This window comes from Rhagoletis pomonella, unplaced genomic scaffold, assembly GCF_013731165.1.
Source record: "Rhagoletis pomonella isolate Grant_MI unplaced genomic scaffold, Rhpom_1.0 Rhpom_scaffold_20913, whole genome shotgun sequence".
Taxonomy (NCBI): Eukaryota; Metazoa; Arthropoda; class Insecta; order Diptera; family Tephritidae; genus Rhagoletis; species Rhagoletis pomonella.
In genome coordinates, this window is record NW_023479429.1 from 1 (window position 1) to 2381 (window position 2381).

The window sequence follows — 2381 nt, forward strand, 5'->3', positions numbered from 1 at the left end:
CTACTCTTCCACGCAAAAATCTGAAATGTGCTAGTCTTCCACGCAAAAATCTGAAATGTGCTACTTTTCGACGCGAATAATGAAATGTGCTAGTCTTCCACGCTAATAGTGAAATGTGCTAGTCTTCCACGCGAATAGTGAAATGTGCTACTCTTCGTAGGGACCGACGTTATATTCTCCTCAAATTATTCTTATAGATTGTTGTCTTCGCAAATAAAAATGTTCATAAATCTGTTGACTTTCATGATCATCTCAGAATCGCTTCCATTTTGAATAACGTCCAAACACAAATTTTGGGGGGCGAATACACCGCCATTTGTTGGGGGCCCGCGTGTATTAATGTCCATGCGCTTATTTTCTCTTGGACGCGCCGCTCATAAGTACTGCTTTAAACATTTCCTTAAACCTACCACGAAAATTTGTATACTTAATTGAAAGTAACAACTGCAACGCCTACCTACAAACGTACATTTTTGTATTAGGAACTACGATTAAAATCAATAAAATAATTAATTACACTAGGCAACAAGAATTTTCAGCACGCTCTGTCAGTATGTTTCTCTTATGTGGTCCAATCTTTAAACCATGAAAAAAAATATAAATTTCGGTGATAAAATTTCTTTTCCACTTAACTGACATTTTCTTCTTTGTTATTTTCTTATATTATTCTCTAAAAAATTTAAAACACAAAAATTCTAAATTTTTTTCTAAAAAAATGTATGTATTTCGAAAAAACTCAAAAAAGCATATCTTTAGGTGAATTAATTTTATAAAAACAAATTAGAAAAAAATATTTTCTTTCAATTTTTTTCCTATTTTTATTTTTGTCTACTTAAAAAATACATATTTATTTTTAATTTTTTTAAAAATAATTTTTTTTTGTATTCGAAATTTTTTTCTTTTACTTAGTAAAGAATATGCATTAGGGTGGTCCAAGAATGCATGTGGAAAAGTATATTCGAAATTTTAATGCCGCCACCGCCTTGGACTGTTCGATACCGAAAAAATATATCCCTATTTTTTATTTTGAATTGATTAAATTTTATAGAAACAAATTAGAAAAAAATATTTCTTTCTAATTTTTTCCTAGTTTTATTTTTGTCTACTTAAAAAATACATATTTATTTTTAATTTTTTTAAAAATAATTTTTTTTTGTATTCGAAATTTTTTTCTTTTACTTAGTAAAGAATATGCATTAGGGTGGTCCAAGAATGCATGTGGAAAAGTATATTCGAAATTTTAATGCCGCCACCGCCTTGGACTGTTCGATACCGAAAAAATATATCCCTATTTTTTATTTTGAAACCCAAAACTATTTAGGGAGTGCTCAAAGCGCTCAAAGTTTTCCAAGTATTTTACACGGGGAAAAACAACTTTTCGTAGAAATGGTATAGAATTCTTGAAAATCAATATTTTTCGATCAATATTTTTTTTTTTTGCATGTGGACAGACTCTGGAGAAAAACTTCTATTGAATATTCTTTTTTTTTAACTGAGAAGGAAAACTTTTTATTTGCCTTTGTTACCAAGTGTTCTTTTTCGTCACTGTTAAATTCTTATCAATTCAATAAAATTTAAATAAGCTTAGCTAGCCATTTCACAAATCAATCGAAGGCACTTATGTACTAAGTTTGATAAAAACAATCAACCATGTGAAAAAAGTATAAAATGTAGAGACGCGTCGGCAAAGTCATCAGTATTTGCTAAAAGCAGTTGGCGCGAATTATACCTCGAACCAAATGAAAGTTGCTGTGCTTATTTTCGGACTTTGTGCCATCGTCGCTGCCACTTTTGCGGCAAGCTCAACGTGGGGTGTAAGGAATGAAACCGATTCAGTTATAATCCAACAGAGGCTACTTTACCCAGCTATAGCAAATAAGGCGCAGACCGTTTACTTCGATTTACCAGCGTCGGTAAGTAATTATAAATTAACATTTTTATGAAGGTCACAATTCGTTTATTCTTTTCTTTTATTTTCTATTTACAGAAGCAAAGCAATAGCAAAATAATTAGTGCAATCTACCTGCTAGATCAATTCCAAAATAGTACAGGACCAACAAATACCTTAGTTTGGGGTGGACCAGGTTGGACTTATGCCTCTGTACAATTGCGTACATCCACCAGCATTGGTCTAAATGTTACCGCTGTTGTTTATGGCAAATAAATAAATAAATTTTAAATTGCAATCAATAAACACTTTCACTTTTTAATAAATAAGTCAGTAAGAATGCATGGAAATGAGGCTCAAACAGTATTTGGGTAACCTTAGTTTTCTTCCGCACTCTTATGTAATTCACGCATTTACTAAATTTGATCAAAAGAAGCAGAAAATAAAAAAAAAAAAAACATACCTTCGCATGGTCTTATTCGGTACTTGTGAA

The 2381-nt window shown here is 31.2% G+C and overlaps 1 protein-coding gene across 1 annotated transcript; it reads left to right on the forward strand.

The window, feature by feature from the left end:
* Window positions 1-1739: 1739 nt before the first annotated feature.
* LOC118732478 lies at window positions 1740-2164 on the forward strand. Its single transcript, XM_036461607.1, has 2 exons — window positions 1740-1913; window positions 1988-2164. The coding sequence occupies exons 1-2, from the start codon at window positions 1740-1742 to the stop codon at window positions 2162-2164; spliced, it is 351 nt and encodes a 116-aa protein (XP_036317500.1).
* Window positions 2165-2381: the final 217 nt, after the last annotated feature.